General features: G+C 37.0%; 1 protein-coding gene across 1 annotated transcript; it reads left to right on the plus strand.

The window, feature by feature from the left end:
* The first annotated feature begins 11923 nt into the window (after nucleotides 1-11923).
* Nucleotides 11924-20929, plus strand: LOC308692210 (uncharacterized protein). The gene is made up of 3 exons (XM_081368017.1): nucleotides 11924-12341; nucleotides 14594-14778; nucleotides 19884-20929. The coding sequence occupies exons 2-3, from the start codon at nucleotides 14733-14735 to the stop codon at nucleotides 20819-20821; spliced, it is 984 nt and encodes a 327-aa protein (XP_081224143.1). The 5' UTR covers nucleotides 11924-12341; nucleotides 14594-14732; the 3' UTR covers nucleotides 20822-20929.
* The last annotated feature ends 3863 nt before the right edge of the window (nucleotides 20930-24792 follow it).

Below are 24792 nucleotides of genomic sequence, written 5' to 3' on the forward strand. Positions count from 1 at the left end.
AATGCTGTTTTAAAAGGAGGAAAATCATGTCAGGAGTAACAGGGTTGAGTGAAACATGTAGAACACATATAATGCTAATAAAAATAGCTAGTTTAAAACTAGTTAAAGGCGCGGCCAGTCTAGATTTTCTGCATGTGAAATTTCTACAGACACTGTAAACTTAAACTGAAACTGGTTTCCCACATTCACATGCGAATGAATGGAAGTCGGTGGAACAAAAATGTCTGTGTGACCGGCCCTCAGTAATTAAAAAAGTCTTAAGTAAAATAAATTAAATATCTAAAAGTTGGTGTGAAAATAGGGAAGTATTGTATATTTTAATTATTTCATTGATCAAATGTAATTAATAATTCTCACTACAGAAATATGGGATTTGTCTATAATGTTTTAAAAAATTAAATATTCAAGATCGGTGTACTTCATTCATGATAATATTATGTAGCAGATGTCTAACATAATTTTATGTCCATTTGATGTACTGAAAATAAAAATTCAATTTGTATCTTTCATTTCAGACCTGAGTGAAGTGGAGGAGGAGAGAGAAGAACTGAGTGAAGTGAAGGAGGAAAGTGAAGAACTGAGTGAAGTGGAGGAGGAGAGAGAAGAACTGAGTGAAGTGGAGGAGGAGAGAGAAGAACTAAGTGAAGTGGAGGAGGAGAGAGAAGAACTGAGTGAAGTGGAGGAGGAGAGAGAAGAACTGAGTGAAGTGAAGGAGGAGAGAGAAGAACTGAGTGAAGTGGAGGAGGAGAGAGAAGAACTGAGTGAAGTGAAGGAGGAGAGTGAAGAACTGAGTGAAGTGAAGGAGGAGAGTGAAGAACTGAGTGAAGTGAAGGAGGAGAGTGAAGAACTGAGTGAAGTGAAGGAGGAGAGTGAAGAACTGAGTGAAGTGAAGGAGGAACATCATGTCAAACCTGGAGAAAAACCTTTGAGTCGCTCAAAGACTAAAAAGACATTTTTAAAGAAAAGAAGAGCCAAGAAATCTTTCACCTGCACTCAGTGTGGAAAGAGTTTATCAAGCAAACAAAGTCTTGATGTTCACATGAGAGTTCACACTGGAGAGAAGCCGTTCACATGTGATCAGTGCGGGAGGTGTTTCACACAATCAGGACACCTTAAAGAACACATGAAGACTCACACTGGAGAGAAGCCGTTCTCCTGCACTCAGTGCGGAAAGAGTTTCATAAACAAACAATGTCTTGAGCTTCACATGAGAATTCACACCGGAGAGAAGCCGTTCTCCTGTGATCAGTGCGGGAAGAGTTTCACATACAAAAGTTATATTAATGTTCACATGAGGATCCACACCGGAGAGAAGCCGTTCTCATGTGATCAATGCGGCAAAACATTTCTCTCTGCATCAGAGCTGAAGACACACCTGACAGTTCATATGAAGGAGAAGCCGCATTCATGTTCTGTGTGTGGAAAGAGTTTTTCACGGCTGGATAGTTTACATAAACATCAGAAAATACATAATGATGTAAGAGAGTACATGTGCTTTGAGTGTGAGAAGACTTTTATTACAGCGGACAAGTTAAAACTGCACCAGAGAATTCACACTGGAGAAAAACCTTACAAGTGTTCACACTGTGACAAGAGATTCAGTCGATCAGAAAATCTGAAAACACATGAGAGGATCCACACTGGAGCGAAACCTTACAAGTGTTCACACTGTGACAAGAGATTCAGTCGGTCAGAAAATCTGAAAACACATGTGAGGATCCACACTGGAGCGAAACCTTACAAGTGTTTACACTGTGACAAGAGATTCAAATATTTAATAAGTCTGAAAATACATGAGATGATCCACACTGGAGAGAAGCCGCACACGTGTGATCAGTGTGGAAAGAGTTTCTCCATTAAAAGTCACCTGAAGCAACACATGAAAGTCCCTGTAAAGGCAATTCTACAAAAAAATTCTAAACACATTATAAGTGCTAGAAATGTATTGCTAAAACATGTTACAAAGACTGAGAACTGTGAAGTACTAAATTGTGGAGTTAGACCGTTTAACAGTTTTTCACCCTTGCTGTGAGCCGGATTTTTTGGGCGGGGCTAAAACGGGGGCTCGATGACGCACTGCGACCCCCTGAGCTTGATTGGGCCCCTACTTGATGACGCACGGAGTCACTAAGCCTATCGCTCAATCGCGAGTTACTATCAGACAGCCTACAGTTTGCTAGCTACTATGCCCACGGCTCTGGCTATGCCTTCGTCATGTAAATGCGTATTCCCTGGATGCAATCACTTAGAAAACAGATCGGTGTCCTTATTTAAATTTCCGAAAAATGATCATATCAAGAAGAGGTGGATTTATCTTGTGAAGAGCTAACGTTACCTTGATGGAGAGCTGATGATCGCTACCACACCCGCCTCTGTAGAGATCAGGATAGTTTACTTTCGTTGGAGACAACTGGAATTCACTGATAATCCGCTGTTACTGGTGAATGGGGCCGAACCGACTATCTCCCGCTGTCCGCTTCGGCCTTCATCCTCCCGTCGCGCCGACATGCACGAGCTGTGCGCGAGTCATATTTCCCGCGAGTGGGCGTGGTTTCAGCGCAGCCAGCGGACACGCCCCCAGCGTTTGAGAGCTGAGACTACTGCTCATTTTTTCGAGATTTTGATAGCTTATTTTATTTACTTGGCGGCTTTTTTAATCATTGAAATTGGGCTGGGTGGCTAATAACACATTTTTCGGTGGTATGACAAACTCAGAACACATACTTAATTTTGACTTTACAGGGACTTGAAGATCCATGCAGTGGAGAAACCACATCACCACAGTCTGAGATCATGGTGAGTAGGTCATCTTTATGTGCTGAGAAACAACACGATGAGTGAGAGGAAACTCTTGTTGGTTGATTGGTTTCTACTAACTCACGTTCACACCAACACAAAAGCTCAGTCCGATTTTCCGATTGTCTGTTCAGACAAATGCATAAAATAGCAGTAGATGCAAATTCACTCTCTCACTGTAGGTGGCGCTCCTGGAAAAGCAGAAATAAAGCACTATAAAAGGCAGCGCAGCACAACTTTCTGTTTCTGACACCGACTTGTCAGGTCTTCTTTGAGAAGAATGTGAAACTGTATTTTCATGTTTTCAAACAGCCGTTAATCAAGTATATTTTGGTTTTTATGTGTATGCAAGGCTCCTCATACAGTGCATGTGATACAGTTAATTACCAGAATAGTATGCGCACCACTCGCACCTGTGCTTTGAATTGTATTGCTTTGCAGTAATCAGTTGTTCCACAAGGTGAAACCAAACTAAAGGGACAGAACAAGAGACGCCTGTATTGACAATCGATTGTGTGAGGGGGTCAAGAGATAGCCGTAACTTTAGTTTAAAGGAACACACCGACTTTTTGGGACTTTAGCTTATTCACTGTATCCCCGAGAGTTAGATAAGTCCATACATAGCTTTTTCATCTCCGTGCATGCCGTAACTCTGTCTGACGCACCCACCGCTAGCCTAGCTTAGCACAAAGACTAGAGGTAAACGGCTCCAGCTAGCATACTGCCTAGAGCCTTGCACGGGGCAAAACATCCAGCCCTAAACCGAGACCTGGCCTGTGGTGTTCAAGCCCTAATCCGGCCCCTGCCCGAAAACGTCTGCAATTTTTCAGCCCGAACCTGACCCGAGACCAACAATATCACTTTGAGCTCTCTCTGATGCGCGCTGTCTCTGCTAGACGCACACACATACACACGCTACTAGGAAAATTTTTTTTATAGGCCTCAAACATAACTACCACCACCGACAATCATGCCCACAGATATTAATACAGACTGTCCATTACAGAGAAGCATAAGCATGCAGTAGAGAATATTATATATCCAAATGTGATCCAGCAGTAAATAAATATTTATGGCCTACCTGTTTTGATGTTAAGTAACTTTACTGAAGAACAACGTTTCAAAGAACTCTTCGCCAACTGGCTAGCATTAAATAATAATGAACATATAATAAAGAAAAAAAAATCCGTTGAACTGAGTATATCCCCTTAACGCCCACTGTCGCGAATTTGCAACAAACCCCTTCCATTCAGACTGCAGGCGAGATAGCGTGTGTTTTCCCCCAATGCCTGTTTGTGCACATTCGATACATACCTAGGAACATTTTGCACGCACTGGTTTCTCGTAGGAGCGGTCGGAGTGGGAACTACATCCGGTTTACCGAAGCTAATATTTTGGTTTGCAAAATCCACATATCAAGTGTGCAAATGTGGAGAAATTGCCCAAAATGAGTTAAGTTGTGCTAAGATAAAAATATGTACCATCTTATTGATTGCTTCTATAGCTATGTTATTCATATAGGCTTCATGTGACGAATATTTCTTACGTACTTTGTAGATTTCTGTTTGTAGCAAATTTGCGACATTGGTCCATAACGGCTAGATTGGGCTAATGGCTACATATTATAATAATGCTGTATTTAGATGGTTTCAGCCAAAATTATTATTTTTTATTTTTTTTATTTTTCACAAAAAATAGCATGTTAGGATATAACACTATAAGAATATATAATGTATGCACTGGAGAAACAAGGAAAGAGTTAAACAGAGTGTAGCATGGAATGTATAAAAACTACTGTCAATGTTAGGGAGTAGGAGAGTGTTTTGTTTCTTGCTGTTGTCAAGATTCATTAATTTGTCAATTAAAGTTTATAAGTTCTAACAACTTTGTGCCATGAATAAAATCTACATACCTGAGATGGGAAAATGTGTTTTATTAATGTTACCATTTTGTAAAAAAAATTACCCTAAATGCCTGTTGTCGCAAATTTGCAATGTAGCGTTTATAGGTAACAATCGTAATTAGGTCATATATGAAATATTAGCTCGAGCAATATTCAAATTTGGGGAAATATTAAAATCGTAACTCATAGTCATAATTCATAAATTTCACATATGCGATTACATTACCTGCTAATTATCAAAAATATTTCGTTCTGTAACTGGTCTCTCATCAGTCATTCGACCAGCGAATACTTTGATTATACCCGTTAAGAAGGAATATTTATATTATCAAACCTCAGACAAATTCTCTCCTGGCCGTGGATGCAAATTGCTGGGTTTATGAATCAAAATAAAGAGCTAGTAGCCAGATCTTATCGCAATTTCATTGACAATTACATTGGTGGGATTGTAACACAGAGTCAGTCAAAGTATAAAAGATTTATTTAATCGAAAATGACACACAAAGGATTATATGTATATAGGAAGTAATATAGGCTAATCTACGTACGTAAAATTACACAAGACACACGAACGTTTAAACAAACAAACATAAACATGACTTGATCAGAATGAAAATAGGAAGAAAGTGAGGGAGAAAGTATGGTAATTCACAAACAGAACCTTTTAAGAGACAACTGTGAAAGCCGCTTCGAGAGAGATCATTTGATACGTTACTTGCGATTCTGTTCCTTTGTCTGTGTGAAGCTGGGCTTCGGGACCACGTGCGTATCTTGGCTGGACCGTGTCTCATCGATTTGTAGGCTTGCGTTTCGCGTGAAGTTCTTAAAACTTACTGATCGTAACATTACCGAGAGGTACGGAAGTCTCTTCCCGGTGCGGGAAGGGCGAGAAAACTTGGTTACAGGACGAGAATGGATTTCTACATCCGCGGTTGGTTTGGATGAAGGCCCTGTGCCTTCTCTCGCTCCGCTGCCCTTGGTGCAGGGAGGGGTGAGAGTGCAGAGTTCAGAGTTCGGAGTCCCGAGGGTGAGAGAGTATGAGCGCAGAGAGAGAGAGCGTCTGCTTGTGTTGTGGTTTTTAAAGCAGCGCGGGGTAACGCCCTGTTTGATGACGGGACCCAATGAAATCTTTCGGTTCTGAGGCGGGAGCGTTTCATTGTTTGTGAAGGAACGCCTCTTCTGATCGTACACAGAAAAATTCATTAAAACTTTAATACCACCTTATGTCTAGGAATAAACATTTTGTGCGGAATATAGTTTCTATCTCTGTATAAAGAAGCTCAGTACGATCCGTAAGATATCACACCCGACATTAATATCAGTTAATGAAACAGATACATCTCAAATGTATCAACACACGTGTCCATTACATCTGCAGAGGTGCATAAATCTCAATTTATCCCATCACATCCCATAGACAAGAAAACTACATAAAAACATTTTGATAATGATTCATGCGTGTGTGTGTAACTTGTATTTTAGGAGTTTCAGAGCGGTTTGGTGTGTGTGTGTGATTCAGAGTGGGTTTTCTCTTGAGATCGGAATGTCAATAATGTCTTTGAAGCTCACACTGTGGAAAGGGGGAAGTGGGTCGTAAAAGGGATTCAGTTACAGAGTCTGCCCAGTCTGTGGGACTTAGAAAGTGTTTTCACTTTTAATTAGTATATAAATTAAAAGTCCATTTTAGATTAGATTAGATTAGATTAGATTCAACTTTATTGTCATTACACAAGTACAGGTACAAGGCAACGAAATGCAGTTTAGGTCTAACCAGAAGTGCAATAGCAGCAAGTGCAGGATATACAGTGGTTCATAAGTGCAGAACATGGATATGTACTGAATAAATATAGAGTTGAATACTATTATAAACAAAAATTTACAGATAGATTGTCCTATGAATATAATATACAGATAACTATTACTGTGAACAGAATTTACAGCTAGATATGTACTGAATATAATAATATACAGATGGCTATTACTATAAACAGAATGTTTACAGATAGATATGTACTGAATATAATATACAGATGGCTGTTACTATAAACATAATTTTACAGATAGATATGTACTATGAATATATATACAGATGGCTGTTACTATAAACAGAATGTGAGCATAATATACAGATGGATATTACTATAAACAGAATTTTACAAATAGATATATGTATAAGTTAGGCTAATGAGCCTCGATTTTTACCCATCGAGCCATAGTCGTTACAGCAACATACCAAAATTTCTATTTATTTGTTGTGCAAAAGTGAAATTGATAATCTCAACATTATTTACCATCTACTTAAAGGCAAAAACCCACATATTTTTTTTAATATACAGCTATATAAATTCAGGCGTTAAGGGGATATAGGCACATTCGCTGTTTATTCGCGAGTGTTGTGAAGAAAAAGAATAGCATCCACTGTGGAAGGCTTCAGGCTCATTGTTTGTTGTGGTAATCAAATTAAAACCCTTTTGAAATGCAGATTTTCCTGAAGTATTGGGAACTTTTAGTAATTCCCCACGCTCCAACTTCTCCCTGATGCTCTGCATGGTCAACGGTCACCTAATGCACTGCACTCGCATAATCGCATATTGCGTTGCATATTTATAATATTATCAATATAATAATATTTCATACAGTACCCTGCGCTCTTTACGTATATTATGGTCACAATGAAAGGAGAAAAGCTAAATGAGCCCGAGTCCGACCAAAGCCCAATCTGTAAAAAATAAATAAAAATGACCCAACTGCTCCCAATAAGTGACAAAATAACGCCAACATTTTCCTATTTAAATGTTGTGACATGTATAGTCTCAGCGTGTACAAATAACATGGTCACATGAGACAGACATTTTCTAACCGTAGGCCATATTTGCTCGAAACGCCTGAGAAGCCCCGTGGTGAGGAGCAGAGAGTTCACTCAGAGTTGGAGTAAATCACTCCGCAGAAGTAGCAGTGCTTCGCCTTCTGAGAATATAATACAGTGTGTATACGGTTAGAAGATGGCTGTGTCTCATGTGACCTTGTTATTCGTACACGCTGTGACTATATAAATCACAACATGTAAATAGGAAAATGTTGGCATTATTTTGTCACTTATTGGGAGCAGTATGCTAGCTGGAGCCGTTTACCTCCAGTCTTTGTGCTAAGCTAGGCTAGCGGTGGGTGCGTCAGACAGAGTTACAGCACGGACGGAGATGAGAAGGGTATGTATGGACTTATCTAACTCTGGGGGATACGGTGAATAAGCTAAAGTCCCAAAAAGTCGGCATGTTCCTTTAAAAGATTACAAAATCAAATCAAATCACATCAAACTTTATTTCAATAGCACTTTACAGCAGCCACAAGGTGTCCAAAGTGCTTCACATCAGGTACAAATAAACAAACACCACATCAACAAAATGAAACAACAGCAATAAATTAGATATGATTACTTAAAACCATCAGCAGAAAGAGTAAACACGGTTTCACTTTATTTTGATGGTCCCTTTAACACATTCTGTTGAGTATATGTTGCACCTACATGTCTTTATATCTATCTTTATCTGTACTATCTCTCATTAGAGTATTAGTTGAGTATTAGTAGAGTCAGGAGAATGTCTAGAACATCACTTTGAAGTGCATGAGCAAACTATGATCAGCTGGTTGTTTGCATAAAATAGTCCATAGAAACTCACTTGATTTAATGTTTCTTTTAGACCTGATGGACGTGATCAAGAAAGGAAAAACAGAAGCCAAAAAATCTGTCTCCTGCCCTAAATCAAGGCTGAAGATTCACATGAGGATCCACAGCGAAGAGAAAGCTTACACATGTGTTCAGTGCAGGAGCTGAAGAAGACGCCATAACACTTTTAAGAGAGACATGAAACACCTAATATTAATTTTGAACTTGTTCTTCATTGTTTTTAATCAGAACATCTAGTTTCTCTTCCACTTTTACTCTCCCATGCAAACACAATATATACTTTCATGTATCTTTTAAACTGGACACTTCTCTTCTTCTCTTGAGATGCTTTGGCTCTTGTAAGTCAGTAAAGAGAGATATCTGTCTCATTAGTTTTCACTTTTACTTAATGTCAGTGGCGGCTCATCAGGGGACGCAAAGGAGGCAAAGCCTACCCCAAATTTTGAGTTAATAAAATGAATGTTCATTAAATTCTCAGTTATTCATTTTATGTCTCAGAATGTGTGTTTCTTGTTTGTAATTTCACAGCTGTAATTTAACCACCGTGTGCCTCTTTACTGAATGAGAGTCTGAGGGGATAGAGAAGGAAAGGTGGAAACAAATCCATAGCCGGAGACTTGTGCCTCCATTTTGTATAAGAATTAGCCAATCATCATTGAGTATTTCACTTTCAGCGATTAGGAGCATTGAAAAAAGTAACATGGCAGAGGAGGCTAGTCTCCACGTCATTTACTAGTATCATGTTAGTTCACAGTGCAGTTAAAAAACAATGTGTGCAAATAATAGATACAGAGATGCATTTTACAGCTGTAAATTACTTGATTTATTTCTGAATATTCAGCTTCTCTGTCTCAGTCTTTATTCACCTGTTTCTCAGGGTTTCTCAATAGAATTGCCCAGTGTTTATATAGTGTTGATAAGACAGCTAGTAAATACATGAACACACTTTAAACTGTGTGTGTGACAACGATTAAGATGTTTACATGAAGGATTTACAGGATTTACAGTCCGATTGAGCCGTCGTCAGTCGATTATTTGGTTGTATGTTAAAGTATGTAAGACCACATTGGCTGAAAAGAGTTGCTGAGTGACTGGATTTAACAGGGGAAACTGTGAAAACGCCGGTAAAAAAACGATTATCAGTTTAAACTAAAGGTTTGACTCAATGTAGTGTTCTTTACAACTTACCAAAGATCCAGTGATTCATGGATATTGACATTGCAGGAATCATGTTTGCTGACATTTATTTGAGCCTGATCCATTTATGATTTATTTGCACTTTATTAAAAATATATTTTAACTGTGAGCTGGAAATGATCATTGTAACAATGCATTGAAAGTATACTTTCAAAATACATTATAGTATACAATAGTATTTTGTACAAAGTATAGCTAAGTATTATTTGTCTGTTAATGTGCATTTAGCCACGATAGCCTCTTGGTCAAGTGCAAGTACATGTAGCGCCGCTGTGCTTTAGGCAACCCGAGTTCGAGTCCTGGTTTGAGTCCCATCCTAATAAAAGGCAAAAACACCAGAATTAAAAAAAAAAAAAAAATTATATATATTTAATCTTTATTGTCATAATGTTACAGGTACCGGCTGGTATCAAGTAAACGGCTTATATGCTCTTGCTCTGAAACAGGAGAAATAAATGAGACAGGGCAAAGTCTGCATCTGTTTCTCATCTCGCTCAGCAGAAAGAGAAAGACCACAAAGCGGGACAAACTGACGTAACGCTGCGGAAGCACAATAAGCGCCACACTGCCCCCTGCTGACGAACTCCACAATTACTCCTGATTTTTATATAAAATATAATAGTGCAAATAAATGGTAGAAACAGGTTAACTACCCCTGAACAAAGTTCAAAAACATTTCTTTTATAAAATTACAAATACTACCACAAATGTGATAACAATTTACTGGGCATCACAATAACAGTATTTATATCGTTTTGATCTCTTATACACAGCACACGTCCAAGTGATCTGATCTGAGGACGCAGTATAGATATATATATATACTAGATGTCGCCTTAAAGACATTCCTTACAATGAACTGCCGTAGCCATCTAGTGTATATATGTCTGCGCACACGTCACACACCAGGATGCGCTCGCGACCTCAGATCACTTGGACGTGTGCTGTGTATAAGAGGTCAAAACGATATAAATACTGTTCGTTTTCTCACACAAACCGCTCGTTTCGTGTCTTAGGCCATCAATGTGTACTTACGATGGGGAATTGTTTAATTTGGACGATGGGGAATTGTTTTAATTTGGACTCTGTGCATCCTCTTTGAGGTGGTGACCATAGACCTGCATTATACGACTGACAGACAAGAAAGGTTTGACCTAAAAATATCAAAATTGAAACTACTGCGGAAAAAAAGACACCTACATCTTGGATGCCCTTGAGGTAAGCTAAAACATACCAAAATTTAATTTCAAAGTGAACTATCCCTTTAATGCGGTGGGAAACAGAAGTCATGGATGTTCAGATAGCAAGATCTCACATAGTACACAAAGCCACATGATTTAACACTAGGTTAGGAAATAACTAGGGGTGTGCATGAAGAGTCCAATATTGACTGAGGAGCCAACTTTCAACTTTTTTTTCTGAACATAAACATGTGAAACAATAAACATGATAACCATAGGCTGACTCGAATGTATATTCTGCACAGTGACTGGCGCATCTGATTTATTATTACATTTTTTGTTTATACACATTTTTTTTTATAGTTTTCAACTAAAAATTTCAAGATATAAGTGTAAGTTTGTTGTGTAGTCTATATTTGCTTATCATTAGCTTGTTCAGAAATGGTGACACAAGTGCAATGACTAAAAATAATGTCTTTCTCGTTAAACTTCATTTAAATAAACGAATATTCGAATACAATATTTTTTGAAAAATGCCCATCCCTAAAAAATAACCAGAGCAGAAGTGAAATGTAGAAAATAACATTTATCTTGGAAAGTGCCTTGTTTTGTAAGGTTGTGTAGTGGTGAAGTGATCTTCAGCTGCTTAACTTGCGTTACTTATTTGAAAAAGTAACAAAATGATATTTTGTTGTACATTTTAAAAGTAATGCGTTACTTTACTAGTTACTTGAAAAAGTAATCTGATTACGTTACTTTTAATAAGTTACCCTGTGTAACTCATATATGTATGAATAGGTATAAGGCAACGTATTTTACATATCCTGTTGCTTCAGAGAGATGAAACTTATAAAACTGCAGTTAGCTGTTAGTGCATGTAGGTCAAGGGACATATGGAGCAACCGAGACACGTATAACTTCTGCTTTGCCATGACATATTGAAGTAAGTGTGAAGGTAAAAACCGTTGCTATGAGACTTGCAGAAGGAAGAGGTCAGCAGAAAAAGTTTAGTTTTGGGGAAGCGAGAATTGCAAAAGATCTGTGAAGGGTTCCAGGAAGCCGAGGGGCATAAACTGACTCTTTGCTGTATAACTGTCTTGTCAAATGCTGTATTTCTTTTTATAAATGTATGCAAATGCTTTGTGCTCAAGGGAAAACCCTGTGATCTCTGAAGGGTATAAATTGTGAGACTTTCAACAGTTCGAGTACGAACCTTGTGGTGAAAACTACTCGTATATTTTTTATGTTGATTTTTATTCTGTACTTTGTTATTGACTATAAGACTTGCAGAAGGAAGAGCTCAGCAGAAAAAGTTCAGTTATGGGGAAGCGAGAACTGCAAAAGATCTGCGAAGGTTTCCAGGAAGCAGCGGGGCATAAACAAATGAATGTGGTGATTCGTGAACTTTTCTATAACAAGTCTCAGACTGATTTTCTCCAACAACAACAACAACAAAAAAACTATTATCTGAACCTGGACAATAATCCCATCGAGCCTCAAGAGCACCCGAATCCAGACTGAGTTTGGCACGGACTCCCCCTGAAAGTTCTAGCCAGCGAACAGCAATCAAAACCTGAAGGTAATGCCAAATCTTTTTGATTTGTACAGGTTATGGAGATGTGTGATGGAAATCTTAGTCATTTAGGGGGAATATAAATACAACACTATGAATAAATGTCATATTTTAAACACCATAGATGGTTTCAAAGTTGTTATTTGGTGCTAAAGAAATGTAAAATCTGTGTACCCCATGAAATCGAGTAAATCTTACATATTCCCTCGGTTTCAGAGAGAGGGTTAAGATAGAGAAAATGAAGATACTGGAACAACATATACTTAAGTCAAACTTTCAAGGCAATGATGATTCATCTTTCACAGATAATGAAATAAATTCATTTCTCTTAAAGAATATTTTGGAAGAAAGAGGAAAAGGAGCTTTGATTAGAGCCAGATACACTCATTTAAATTAAATTGATGCCCTTAAAGCTTTTTCTGTATATATTTTTTTTTCTGTATATATATCTTTTTTGGACTAGAAAAAAAGTTCAGTACTTTTTATTATTCACAACTTTCCAATGATCAAGAAATAACTGATCAAGAGGAAATTAATGCTGTTGCTTTGTCATTTTATGAAAAATTGTATGTATGAGACAGAGTCATGTGAAGGATCAGCTGTAAATGAGTTCTGTCAGAAAGACTCAGAGGGCAGGTGAACGTTTGCATGGTATTTATTCTGTGAAGTATTAAATGGTACTGGGCTACAATGATTTGTATTTAGTTGTATAGAAAAGTTCTTTGGCGTAGGCCAAAGGGACGCAGATTTGGCTGATCCTGCCTAAAGACGAAAGGTGGAACTAGTGACTAACTTCCAGAAACAATAACATAAACCAAAGTGGTGTGTTCGTTTAATTCACTGGGTTTCTGAGGCAACTCAGCTATAGTTTTTTCATTCAGTCATGGTCGCCCCCTCGAGGAACCATTATAAAGGCTGGGTTATTGTTGCCACAGCTCCACAAACCTTTCCTCCATTGAATAATTCCACCTAGAGGCACCAATAGCATTGTCTCTCTTTTGTTTTTGCATGTTTGAAAGCTATTTGCGGAAGAGCTTCTGCAATTGGTCAATCGGGCTGAAGCCGGCATTCGTCATCTCCCCTTGCCCTGTATTGCTGTTGCCTTTCTGCTGCTACAGCTTCAATATCCTTAACTTGGAATGGTATACAACAAATGTATCATTTACAGTAAAATGTCCTAGAATCCTTAATAAATGTAAAATAATGCAAAATGTTTAAATTGGGAACATAGAGTTGACATTTTTCACCATGTTGTGCTTTAGCTCAAAATGCTAACCTCAAACCACATACCACTTTTTTTCTTTTAAATGGAGTGGGAGATTCACTGCAATATCCTAACCCTAGCATGCAGATAAAGATGTTTAGGAGACAATAAACATGATTGCAACGACATATGATTTATCTGTGTTCTTAGAGCCATGTCAGTTATTTTCATAATAATAGATTATATTTATAATGTAATGCTAATCGATATAGACTTCATCATTATGCAGAATACTGTAATATAATATACTTTCTGTATTTTTTTTTATCCAAAGCCAAATCAGATCACAAAAGATTATTTAAAACACTCAACATGCATTATAAAGTAAGTTTGGAGCAAAAACATGGTTTTAATCTCACAAATTGTCATGTATTGATGGTGTGCTAAGCTAACATGCTAGCGAGCCCTAAGATACACCTGCCACCTAGCTGTTATTTTTATGAACATTTTTAAAAAGGAATGCTTACTGAAATGCTTCTTTTTTCAAGAAGGCCATTTGATACAGTTTCAAATGTGAAGTGAGAACTTTGATAAAAGAAATAAGGGATTTTAGAGTGGCCTTTTATTGTGGCCAGCCTAAGGCACACCTGTGCAATAATCATGCTGTCTAATCAGCATCTTGATATGCCACACCTGTGAGGTGGATGGATTATCTCGGCAAAGGAGAAGTGCTCACTAACACAGACTTGTGAACAATATTTGAGAGAAATAGGCCTTTTGTGTACATAGAAAAAGTCTTAGATCTTTAAATTCGAATCATGAAAAATGGGGGCAAAAACAAAAAGTGTTGCATTTATAATTTTGTTAAGTGTATATTTCTAGATATCCATCTGTATTTTAATGAAGAAGCAGAATAACGTTAGGATTAGCATTAAAAAATAAATAACGAATTAGCATCGGTTACTGTACGATAAATAGATAGACAGTCATAAATGCGTAAGCGTCATTTATTATAAAAACAACTCAGTAATTGATATATTTTTTATTTTGGCAGATCAGCTCCTCCACACTAAAATTCTTCATCAGTGAAGCTCCTCCCACTGTAATAACATCATCAGTGAAGACGAGCATCAGAGCATCAGGAAGAGCTGAAATCTGCAAAGACTGAGTTTATTAAAGAGGACAGTGAGAACATGAGTGATCCAGAACCCTGCAGAATGAAACACACTGAAGATCGAGGTTGGTGTTTATTCTTCATTCATTCATGATGCTGAAGAACATTCATGTTAGAAACATTCAAGCACTATATATATTTATATCTGGTTCCAAATTTGCAGCAAGTTACCAGAATTTTGGTCATTTTCAATATAGTTTAAATTTTTTTTTACAATTTTTTTTTTTTTTTAGGAATAATCAGTAAACACCAAGTTACTGATAAAGTTATAGAGATTCTTCTTACAGTAACTTTGGTAACAGGGTTGATGAATACAGTCACTGCTATAGTTTGTGTAAAAACTGAGACAATGGATTGAGATTATTTTCTTGTCTTCCCATCATGCTGCAGAAAGACCCCAGATGATGTCATTTCCTGAGTGTCATAGTATTAAGAAATGCTCTGTTCCTAAAAGAGGAAAATCATGTCAGGAGTAACAGGGTTGAGTGAAACATGTGGGACACAGATAATGCTAATAAACATGATTAATTAAAATCTAATTAAAGCCACGGCCACTCTACACTTTGAGCATGTGAAGTTTCTACACACACTGCAATGGTCGTGAAATGACATCAAACTCTGCAGCAGCTTTTATACAAACATAAATTTAACGTGGTGGGCTGTTCTTCTTCTCTGCTGGCCCTGTCAAAATCAAAAAAATATATATTTTTTTCATATTTAAATGAAATGAATGTGTGTCTGAACATATCTAAATTAAGTTACTGTCTATTTCAGAACGTTATGGTTATTTTTTGTGAGACTGAGCTGGATTTTCCATATGTAGCTCCGTGGACCAGCACTAGTAGTGTAGTGACAGAACACCCCTTGGGCCCAGCGATGTGGCGACGCTAGCCCGCGCTGATCTCATCCACAAGGGGGAGGAGGTTGCCATATAATGCTAAATCAGATATGTACAATACATGTGTACAATAACAATGTTCTGGGGAAAAAACAACATTACGATGTCCAGAAATCAATTAAAATTTTTCAAAATCTGCACTCGTATCTGCACTTTTTTTTATTTTTATCAAAACCGAATATGTTAATCGGTGGTTGTATATCAAGCATGGACTAGGGCTGTCACGATTATGAAATTTGGCTGATGATTAATTGTCTAATAAATAATTGCGATTGTCTGTTTTAGGGCTTTGGCGATTAATTGTCATACAAATTGTTGTGATTATTTAATTTAATCCTTTGCAAGTTGTCACTTGCAATAACAAATTAATACACTTAACGCCTTTAAAAATTAAAGTAATTTATTCAATGAAAAATGTGTCTTTCAGAAATGTGTACATTTAAAGAACAAATGTAAATACAAAAAATATTTGTTATTGAAAATATAAATAATAGAAACAATCACCATAAAGTTACCATAACACACAAAAAAATATCTCAATATCTCATTCAGATAAAATTTCAAAACACGGACAAAACCATTTTTTCCCTAAATTACATGTATTGGTCTAAATCCTTAGGCTGGGGCCGTGCAAAATAATTAAAGGGTTTCTCTTGAATGGTACCATCATTTCCCTTTTCCTTCTCTTCATTTTCCCTAATAGCTCTCTGTCTCTCCCTTCCACCAGGATCATCAGCCTCATACACTAAGTAAAGTGGAGTACTAGTGTTATTGGAAATTTAAACTAAAACATGACATAAATATATGTGTATTGTGGTAGATTTTTCCCTAAACCTAATTATCTGGGGCGTCTCCAGATTGACACCCAATTACCTTATTACCTGAGGCGTCTCCAAATCAACACCAATACCTTTGTCTGGGGCGTCTACAAATCGACACCCAATACCTTTATACTCTAGCTCTTGCATCTTCAGTCAACAACTGGCCGAGTCATACTCTAACTAATTCGCTTCCCTAAACTAGCTTACTTCCTGCGCAGGAATAATCGACAAACAGACTCAAGAAAATGTCCTTTAAATGCTTTAATCACGGCCAGGAGATCTTCCCGAGCATTTCTCAGGGAATCTCTCCCAAGAAGCAAGGCCAAAGGATCTCAGACAAATTCCATTGAGAATCCCACCAGAAAACACGGATACAACCGTTTTTATAGAATCGAAAAAACTAACATGTCACTTTCAATATGATTGATTCAGTTGGTTCAAAAGCACCAACCTTTTCCCTCGGTCACTGGCACAAGCAAACTCTGTTTTTGTGATTACTTATCACAAGGTTTGAGAACTAGTCATCTGTCTAGTTTCACTTCCCCTAATTTTTATTTACACACACACACACAAACACACACACACACACACACACACACACACACACACACACAAAACTCAAAGTCACAAGTTTTCCCCCAAAGAGTTTGGAAACATTTAAAAGCATATTATGAATGTCCTTCCTGCAGGAAAAACAAATGGTAGTTGATTAAAGTTGATTAATTAAAAAATCCATCACAGTATGTATGTATGTATAAAGTGTGTGTATTTTTCTTGTTACCTGTCTCTTCTTCACCTGTCACTTCTAATTCACTTGAGCTTGTGTTTCTGGTGTCCCACTTTCACATGCGCATGAATGGAAGTCAGTGCAAGGAAAAGTCTAGTGTGAACGGCCATTAATAATTCAAACGTTTATAGTAAAATAAATATCAATCTCAAAGTTGGTGTTAAAATATGGCAGAATTGTATATTCTAATGTTAATATCATGTTAGATAATTGTGTTATTGATAAAAAATATAGGTAACACTTTACAATACGGGTGCACTAATATGCATTAATTCATGCTTAACTAATGCACAGATAATCATGTTAGTGTATGACTCATGAAGAACCATTAATTATTGATTACTGCATCAGCAACTAATAAATATTCTATATGGTTAATATATTAAGTAATATATGAATTGTTATTAATTAAATGTTTCATAATGTATTCATTTCTTAACCCTTTAGAACCTGAAGCTAAAATAGGTGTTTTTCACATAATTAGATTTTTTGACTGTAAAATTCTAAAACATCTTCATGTGCAAGGTGTCATCTTTTTCAGAAAAAGATAAGCTTTCAACAAATTACAGTTATTGACCATTATTGTGTGTGATGAGTTTGTAAATATAATAAAAAAAACGAGAATAAATTTACTGATTTTTATTTAGAAAAAAAAACCTGAAAAACATCATGAACGAAATAAACTAACACTTTAAAGTTGAAAAATGAACTATAATACATATATACAAGTCTTTTTTGTGACATTGGGTTGCACAGTTTTAATTTAGGACACTTTTTTCATACACACACACATACAAATGCATGCATACATTGGCACGCACACATACACATGCACACACTACATGCTAAGATACGTGAAAGAGTAACATATAATAACATATTTTATTAACTAATAGTGTAAATTAATGTGTCAATTACCACAATTGGTCAAAGCAATGTACTTCAACTTCCAGTTGTCTGCTTTAATTAATCATTAACTAATGAATATATCATTATGTTATGGCACAAGACTATTAAGTAATTAAGTAATATGCCATTTATGGGTTTTGACAGTTTTCACATGCAGTGAATGCAATGTCATTGAATGTGTTTGAAGGATGGGCTGCACACAAAATTTCTGCACACAAAATTTGCACACAAAATCTACTCTCATTTCGGCATAATAATCAAGGAACTGTGCGGCCGTACCATGAGTCCAGCAGGCGTAGTGATATGACGCAGCGCCTAAAAATAGTCCCCAGCTCGGTAACTTCTTCCAACGTGACCGGGACTAAGTTTGTCTAACCTATTAGACCTATTTTCAGGCGGTGCGTCATATCACTACGCCTGCTGCACCCATGGTACGGCCGCACAGTTCCTTGATTATTACGGCGGAATGAGAGTAGTTCCTACTAGCCATATAGGCTTAGAAAATCGCAACTTTTCATTTTCCGTCGATCTTAGTACACGGTTTAACTACAGAAGAGTCAAGTTTTAAATAGGAAAAATATTGAAACTCTTTGGTCATTTTGAAAGAAATGCTACTGGGCTCGTCAGAATCAATGATCTATGCTAAGCTATGCTAAAAGTGGTACCGTCAGACCCGGAGTTCGGCTGAATGGATAAAACAGTAAAACTCAACTGTTTAACTCTGGGGGAGTCGTAAAATGAGCATATTTCCGAAAAAAGTGGAGTATCTCTTTAATCCTTCGTAACAGAACTAGCACAAGAGCTCTGAGTACGTCAGAGATAGAGTGTGGCATCAGTTTACTGTCGGGGTTTTGTCGCGTAGCGTCGCGCCGCATCCAGTGTAGTATCACTGACTATAATGGACGCTCTATTGTCTTTGTCCAGTCGAGATACAGTGTTATGAAATAGCATGTTCTCAGTGTACCACGACCTCAAGCTTAACCTGACATAGTCCTGTGCATGAACAACAAGGTTCATCGGACTCAGTGAAGTCTTGGTTGTAGATGGTTGGAAATTGAAATCTATGGCTTAGTGTGGATGTCAAAACCAAAATGGCATATTACTTACCAATTAGTTAATAGTCGTGTGCCTCAACAAGTAAAGTCATAACATAATGATACATTTGCAAATCATTAGCTAATGATTAATTAAAGCAGACAATTTGAAGTTGAAGTACATGACTTCAACCCATTGTGGTAATTAACGCATTACTTTACACTATTAGTAGGAATGAATACATTATGACACATTTAATTAATAACAATTCACATATTACTTAATATATTAACCATATAGAATCTTTATTAGTTGCTGATGCAGTAATCATTAATTAATGGTTTAGTTCTTCATGAGTCATACACTAACACATGATTATCTGTGCATTAGTTAAGCATGAATTAATGCATATTAGTGCACCCGTATTGTAAAGTGTTACCAATATATTTAATAGTTCTTGCTAAAGAAACATGGGATTTGTGCCTATAATGTGTTTTTTTTTAATAATTGGAAGACACATTTTCATCATTCATGGAAAGTTTCAAGAACATATAATCAATTTATAAAAAGACATCAAATTATCATAATATTTTATAACAGTTGTCTACTTTCTACAATTACATCAGGGCTCAATTTCATGTCCTTTCACTTTATATTTCTCTCTTTTAATTATTTTGATGTACTGAAAATTAAATTTAATAACTTTTTCTTTCATGTCAGACCTGATGGAAGAGAGTGAGGAGAGTGAAGAACTGAGTGAAGTGGAGGAGGAGAGTGAAGAACTGAGTGAAGTGGAGGAGGAACATCATGTCAAACCTGAAGAAAAACCTTTGAGTCGCTCAAAGACTAAAAAGACATTTTTTAAGAAAAGAAGAGTCAAGAAATCTACAACCTGCACTCAGTGTGGAAAGAGCTTTACAGGCAAATGTAGTCTTGGGATTCACATGAGAGTTCATACTGGAGAAAAGCCGTTCACCTGCACTCAGTGTGGAAAGAGTTTCACAAGTAAATGTAATCTTAATAAACACATGTTTCTCCACACTGGAGAGAAGCCGTTTAATTGTGATCAGTGTGGGAAAGGTTTCACAGAACCATCATCCCTTAAATTACACATGAGGATCCACACCGGAGAGAAGCCACATGTATGCCATCAATGTGGGAAGAGATTCATTCAATCAACACAACTTAAGGAACACATGAGGATCCACACCGGAGAGAGGCCGTTCACATGTGATCACTGTGGCAGAACATTTATTCGCCAAAATTCCCATAAGAGACACCAGAGCATTCATATGAAGGAGAAGCCACATTCATGTTCTGTGTGTGGAAAGAGTTTTTCACTGCGGCAATCTTTACATGAACATCAGAAAATTCACACTGGTGTGAGAGAGTACATGTGCTTTGAGTGTGAGAAGACTTTTACTACAGCGGGCAGTTTAAAACTGCACGAGAGAATTCACACTGGAGAAAAACCTTACAAGTGTTCACACTGTGACAAGAGATTCAGTCAGTCAGAAAGTCTGAAAACACATGAGAGGATCCACACTGGAGAAAAACCTTACAAGTGTTCACATTGTGACAAGAGATTCAATGCGTCAACAAATCTGAAAAAACATGAGAGGAACCACACTGGAGAAAAAGTAGAAAAGAAGAAGTAAAGTCATTTTACCACAGAATGTCTGTAATATTAATAGCCAATTGGCAGAGGATAAGAAATCTAAGTAAAACCAGCAGAAGTGGGAGGGGTAACTCGATTTACGCATTGCCGTCACCTTCCTGTCACCATAAGCGTATTACGTTGCTTCCTGATTTCATGTGCGCAAACACATATAACCTATATATATATATATATATATATATATATACACACACATATATATAAACATTTAGGTCTTGTCGAATGATGTATTAATTAAATGTGCCCCTTGTTTTATGATGTTGGTACAGTAATAGGCACTTACCTAAGGCTAAAATAAGTTTCATGCCTCTATTAAGTGCTTTCAACCTTCTTTTTTATCTGAATGGTATGCGGAAAACACTTGAGTTTTGCCACAGACTTGACGTCCCACCGCCTAGAACGCAACTGAATGCTTTTTCAAGCACCTCCATCGTTGAAAAAAAAACGTGGAAAAACACTTTTAAACAGGAAATTATGGAATATTTATGTACATATTTACAGCGGGTCTATTCGCATGGGATTAGTGCCACCGTTATCTTTAATGAAATTGTGCGTAATGACACATTACATGAAATTGTGCTGAGATGGCACATTTGGACAGGACTAAAATCACTGAGAAGCTCTCGTAATAATTACTCTACCCCATCTCTCCATGTTAAACTAATCCTGTCCGAATAGGGCTTTAATGTGCTGAGAAACAAAGTCTCTTCTGTGTCAGTTAGTTTCCTAACAAACACAATGAGCGGCAGGACAGTTTGTTGGTTGCTATGTATCTGCTTGGAAAGTTTCTCATTATTATTAGAAAGTATCTCATTGTGAGATCTAAGTCATTATATTGAGAAAGTCATTCTCATTATAAAAAGATAGTCATAATAATGGTAAAGTTTCTTATTATTTTCACTTACATATTAACATTTTTGTAACTGCTATGGAAACAGGCTTCCAAATTGTGTCCCGCTGACGTCACATGACTGAAACAGATGAATACAAAACAGCGCTGCACAACTTTCTGTTTCTGGGAAGAAGGAACATGCACAAATCATTGTATTTGCTCTGGTGCTTTCCAAGAATACAGAGATGAGAGAGACTCTTCCTCTGTTATTTGCTGTTAGTTAATAACACAGTCTGTTCATGAGCCACCGAGTCATAGTTATATCTAACAGCAGCGGCTCTGGACATGTGACCAAAAAGCACGCTTCTTATTGGTTGGTCAGCTTTTTTCACGGTGCAATGAAAAAGAGATTAGAAAACCTCTCTGTAAAAAACTAAAACTAAAAACTAAAAAAATCATCACATTAGTTACTGTTTTCATAGAAGTATATTTACTTGTTTTACATGTAAAATTTGAAACCTACATTTAAGGTCAGAATCATTGTCAGAGTCATTGTGCTTTGCCTGCTTGATGTGCTGGAGCTCGTTCTGTAAAGTTGATGCCACAGTTTTTGGTTTTGAGTTTGTTCATGTCATGTTTCTGTGCCTTGTCATGTGATTCCCTGTTTGTCATGTGATCCTGCCACGTGTCTTGTTATTGGTTAATTGTCTGATCATTGGTCACAGGTGTCCCTTGTCTTGTCATTAGTCTTCATGTTTGCCATGTGTTTTTGTCTTGTATTTTACTTGTTTGGGTAACTGTTGTCGGTGATTTTTGTTTCTTGTTTAGCCAAGCCAAGTCTGTATTTTGTATTTTGTTTTGTTTTGGATACTTTGAATAAACTGCACTTGGGTTCAACAAACTTGCCTTCAATGGACCTTTACGTTACAGTACGTTACAGAAAACTTTATACATTTTAGTACTCTGAAATTGGTTTTTAAATGTTTGAACAGTCATGTGTCGCCGCTGTTTTCTGCTCTCATTATTAGCCGTCAGGGCTCACTTAGACCCTCCACCAGAGCCTCAGTCAGTGGGGACTGTGTTCTTCCAAGATTTACAAAATATTTTGGTCAGTCCAGTTTCTCTTTTAATGGATCGAGACTATGGAACTCTCTGCCCACTAACTTAAAATTGCAGACAGACATGATCAGCTTTAACAGAAGTCTGAAACAATGGCTGAAGTCAAGTCAAAGCTGCACACATGGTAATGCTTATTGAAATATATATTGATGATGTGTATTGTTTACCCTCTTAAATATTGTACTGTTTTGCCTTGTGTTTTATATACTGTATTTTGTTGTGTTTTGTGAAATGTGTAGCCTCATATGGACAAATGTTGCAAATTAGCAGTTTTGCTATAACACTAAAAACAATGTATCTGGTTTGTCCAATGCAGTTGTTATGTCCATATCAAATAAATAAATAAATAAATAAACAAACAGTTGAACAGAGACTTACTCACTCTCAGGACAAGGATTTAAGCATAATGGTAAAACTCACATGATGTTTAAGATAAGGATTGTGGAAGAAATTTTATTTTTAAGATGTGTGTGACCATCATATGACAGTAAAAGAGCACACACAAACTTTATTCTAATATGGAGTTTTATAAGAGTGTTGGTAGGTGACAGGAGAGCCTCCACTCAAGGGTAAAATATGATTAACAAGTCTAAGAATGTTCCACATATTGTTGAAAATACTATCATTGGTAACATTCTGGGAGTCAAGACTATAAAGGAGAAAGGATGCCCTGCCTTCACCGTCACACTCTGCAGCCACTCTGTGTACGACTGCTGGCCTTTTCTTGCAAGAAAATAAACCATCAAAGACAATTAGAAATGTTTTTCTCTTATTCAGTGATATAATTTATTTTGCCACCACAATTTGGCGTTGTCGGCAGGATTCCTTGGATGTGCCACTTGGACCCGAGAGCGGACGGTGTTTGGTCACCTGAGCAGTTCCAGCCCTACCTCGTAAACTTGAGAGAGAGGGGGCGACCGCCAGGGGCCAAGAGAGACACCACTGGAATCACAAAAAGAACTGAAGTGGTGCAAGCTGAGACTGGTAAGAGACAAAGTCTAAATTATAAAAGGTACCTGAGGGGGATTGACTCATGATGATCAAAGGGACACTGTGGTGACTAGTACGGGGATACTAGTCTAGATTAGTATGGGGATACTAGTCCAGATTAGTACTGGGATACTAGTCTGGTGGGTTTTGTTAATCCATGGTAGTGTAGTGGGGGAAACCCAGAGGGTCTGGATGATCAAAACTGAGAGCAAGTGCTCTCCTTTTTCAATTGAGGTGAAAATGTATCTCTCTAGAGACGTCTATAGTTATATAGACGCGCCAGGGGGAAAAAGCACAGAAAAAACTGACCATCATGTAGAAATCTCAAGAGTAAAATGCGCATACTGAATAACTGTGCTTTACAAAAAGCAAGTAAAGGAAATTATGGATCATGGATAATTACCCTGAAAAAAAAATATATAACCGATATAATATAACTAGAAATAACACTTTTGTGCTTTGTTGAATCAGGGTGATACAATTTTTTTTTAAATAAATAAAAAGAATAGTACTTTTTAAAATTTGTCAGAAAGATGACGTATCATAAGGATACTGCCTTCAATTGTAATGGTCATGATATTGGATTGTCACTGGAAGGGCATTTGGGAAATCAATAGAGAATTACTGTTTATTTATTCAGACAATTCTATTTTCATTTCATATTTATAAAACCAGTTTAGTATGAATATGTAAGATGTTTGAAAGCATCACTTCATTCATTAAAAAAATACATTTTTTGTGCCTGAATGCTTAGTTTTTGTTTTTAACGAACTTCATCACTTTAAAGTTGTATGTGAAAGTTACATGTGTGTGAAAAACGATTTACCACTTACATTTTATGTTTTTAAAGTTTAAAGCACATAGTTTTGATCAGTTTCAATATTTTTTTACTCCAAAAATGCACTCTCAATGGAGCATAAATTCCTTCACTGGGAGAGGTGGATTTTGCTATCAAAGAGTGAATAAATGAGTAAGATAATGAACTAAATGTACTAAAAAAAATTTAAAAC

Source organism: Scardinius erythrophthalmus, assembly GCF_964197995.2.
Source record: "Scardinius erythrophthalmus genome assembly, chromosome: 1".
Classification (NCBI taxonomy): domain Eukaryota; kingdom Metazoa; phylum Chordata; class Actinopteri; order Cypriniformes; family Leuciscidae; genus Scardinius; species Scardinius erythrophthalmus.

Bases quoted from the DNA above. Each gene is read 5' to 3' on its own strand.
- LOC308692210 (XM_081368017.1), top strand. From the start codon at position 14,733: ATGAGTGATCCAGAACCCTGCAGAATGAAACACACTGAAGATCGAG. The intron at 14,779-19,883 runs GTTGGTGTTTAT...CTTTCATGTCAG, and splicing joins GAAACACACTGAAGATCGAG to ACCTGATGGAAGAGAGTGAG.